At 46.3% G+C, this 2,914-nt stretch overlaps 1 protein-coding gene across 2 annotated transcripts in view; it reads left to right on the top strand.

Annotated features, from left to right (window-relative positions):
- Positions 1-1,149: 1,149 nt before the first annotated feature.
- Positions 1,150-2,914, top strand: part of SMYD1 (SET and MYND domain containing 1) — a 48,280-nt gene continuing 46,515 nt past the window's right edge. For both annotated transcript variants that reach the window (XM_021719424.1, XM_008071732.1), the window contains exon 1: positions 1,150-1,371. In XM_021719424.1, coding sequence (XP_021575099.1) covers positions 1,250-1,371 — 122 coding nt within the window. In that variant the 5' untranslated portion in view covers positions 1,150-1,249. The remainder of the gene's footprint in view (positions 1,372-2,914) is intronic.

Raw genomic sequence — 2,914 nt, 5'->3', positions numbered from 1 at the left:
AGTGCTGTGTTATGTTCTTCACAAGATTATCTCATTTAATTCTCACAATAACTCAGCAAGGTGGAATGATCACCCTTGTTCCACAGATTCCACCCCAAGGTGGTAGTGGCAGACTCCAAATTTAAGTCCACATTTATCTGACACTGAAATCAGAGCCTGTGAACGACTACATCCCAAGGATCTGGGTCACAGGTCCCCTGTGAGTAGATCCATCCCAGAAGCCAAAAACATGACACGGAAGACCAGCCAGAGCTCCAGATTTGCACATGTGTTTCTCCTTAGCCCTAGTGCGAGCTGCCTGGTGACCAAGAAGAAAGGTATTCAGTCCAATGGGGATTTTAGAATCGTCCCTCCAGGGTCCTCCCTCCTGGGTAAGAAAAAGAATAGAGCACGTTTGTGTTTTCCTGGCAGTAGACATGTGTTTAAGGGGAATTTGACAGAAAGATGGGACAAGGGTTATGTTTGAAGCCTGCCTGTTCTGTGTCCAGCCTGCACCAGCCCTCGAGCACCCTGAGCGAGACCGAGAGCAAGGAAGCCCATGCCTCAGAGTGGGGGTGCTGCGGAAACCCCGGGTGCCCAGCAGAAGAGGAATGCTCCTTGGGGCCTACATAGTACTGCTTTGTATATGCCCATGACTCAGCTGAGCTTCTGCCACTTCCTGCAAACGGTTTACCCCTGGGGGGCTGGAGAGAGAGACTGAGGGGGTGTGGTGAGGGGGCCAGCTCGCTTGAGAAAGTGCAAGCCTGACAGCTGAAGGGTCCCAGGGTGGCAGATGTCACCTTGCTTCTTTTCTTGGACCCTTTCAGTTGTCTGCTTGTGATGGACATGGGCATCTGGCTGCTAAAAATACCCTACTGACCGAGTGCTCCCTATTCCAACCAAAGTCGAACCAAACTGCGGCCCAGAACTTAGCACAGAGGGTTTCTTCTTGCAGAGAAACTTTGCAAAACTTTTCAGACCCAATCTCAGAAGCACACTAGCCGGTCGTCATTTTCCAAGGTCAGCTTTGTGGGGTGATGAAGGAAACCCTTCCCAGATGGCTTGTCCTCTCGCAGCCTCCAGGAAAAGTGGCAGAGGGGGAGGTGAGGGCCCAGTGGCTGGGGGTGGGTGGGAAGCGGGGTGGCTTGTCCATTTATGGTCCTGCCATTTGGGAGACCGGAGGTGCTGAAATAGCACTGACAAGAGACCTGGCTCCCTGTTAAATATCTGTCGCGCTGGCCTGGCTGACTCTGAGGTGACAGTTGGGAGGATGGAGAACGTGGAGGTCTTCATTTCTGAGGGCAAAGGCAGGGGTCTGAAGGCCACAAAGGAATTCTGGGCTGCAGATGTCATCTTTGCCGAGCGGGCTTATTCCGCAGTGGTCTTTGACAGGTATGACACGTGGGCAACTGCGTCTTCTCTCCTGTGAATTTCACCGATGCCAAACTCTAACATACTTTGCTCTCAAAATCGGCAGGGGAAGGATAAAGTTCATGTAATTCTTTTTAGGATCTGACCCCTGACTGTTTTCTTGCTTAACTTTTCCTGCAAAGGGTCATTGCCAGGGAGATTGGCTGTGATTCTTAGAAGGGCTATAAAAGTGAGCAAAGACTTTGTCCTCGCACTGGTGAACTTGGCTGAGGGGGTGTGCTGGAGGTGGAAAGGCGTGTGTGGTGGTGGTGGTGTGGGAAACACTTTCTTGCAGAAGATTCCATGGTTTTCGCTTCTTTTGATTTAATACATATATTAAGGACAAAATAATTGCGGAGATTTTACAAAATTGATTGCAAATACACAAGCAGCACAGGAATTTATTTTTCTTTGAAAAATTAGGATATCACCCAATCCCAGTCTCCTCTGTCCTTCCTTGGAGGTAACCTGTATTTCCTTCTAGAAAGTTCTAGTACTCGTGCTTAAATATTTCTGCACTTGTCAAAATGGATATCTGTAGTTTGATTGTTTATTTACAGAAATGGTATCATAGTTCAGATGTCATTTTAAAACTTGCCTTTTCCCCGACACAACATGTTTTTGGTCTCTATCCAACCAAACATGTGGGAACGCTATAGTACTTTTTTCCTAACTTTTAATTTTTTTCATTTTAAAGATGTGGGGTACAATTCAGGGTTAGATATGCAAATACTCATCATGCCTTGTTGATGAAGTGCCCCTCCTCGCCCCAGCAGATTCCCACTGCCAATCCCACTTCCCCGCCCGCTCCCAGCAGTTTCCCACTACTGCCCATCCTTTTCTTATAGTAGATACTTATTTTAAATCCCCAAAGATCTGTTTCTTTTAATTGCATGTAGCATGATCCATACAGATCCATATGTGATACAGATCACCAATGTTAATGACGATAACTATTTCACTCTATAAATATATGGCATTTTATTTACCCATTGGTGATTTCCAATTTTTCATATAAATAATTAAAATCCTTGGCCATGTCCAGTTGCCCACAGGAGATAGTGCTCCAGGGCATATGACTGAAAGAGGAATTGCTGGACCATCGGGTGTGCTGTTTTCTGTTTTTTTAAAAAGGTTAGTTTAATTTACATTATACTGTACTGTATTTTGGTAACTCAAAATTATTACACTGAACTTGGTCTTTGTTTTTAGACAGTCACCATTTGAGTCCTCTGTCTGGCATTTATTGCTTTCAGTTTCAATAGGCTCTCCAAAAGGGGCTCTATTAAGTTGACATCCCCATTTCCCACTATCCTGTCCACACTGGACTAGAAACCTTTTTTTATTTTTTTTTATATTGAGTTGGAGTCTCGCTCTGTTGCCCAGGCTAGAGGGCAGTGGCACGCTTATGGCCACCGCAGCCTCGACCTGCTGTGCTCAGGCCATCCTTCCGCCTCAGCCTTCCAAGTAACTGGAACTACAGGCACGCACCACCACGCCTGGCTAATTTTTTGATTTATTGTAG

This window comes from Carlito syrichta, unplaced genomic scaffold (assembly GCF_000164805.1).
Source record: "Carlito syrichta isolate Samal-C Ts95f unplaced genomic scaffold, Tarsius_syrichta-2.0.1 Scaffold314697, whole genome shotgun sequence".
Classification (NCBI taxonomy): domain Eukaryota; kingdom Metazoa; phylum Chordata; class Mammalia; order Primates; family Tarsiidae; genus Carlito; species Carlito syrichta.
Note: the sequence above shows the minus strand (reverse complement) of the source record. Positions and strands in the feature narration are given on the sequence as shown.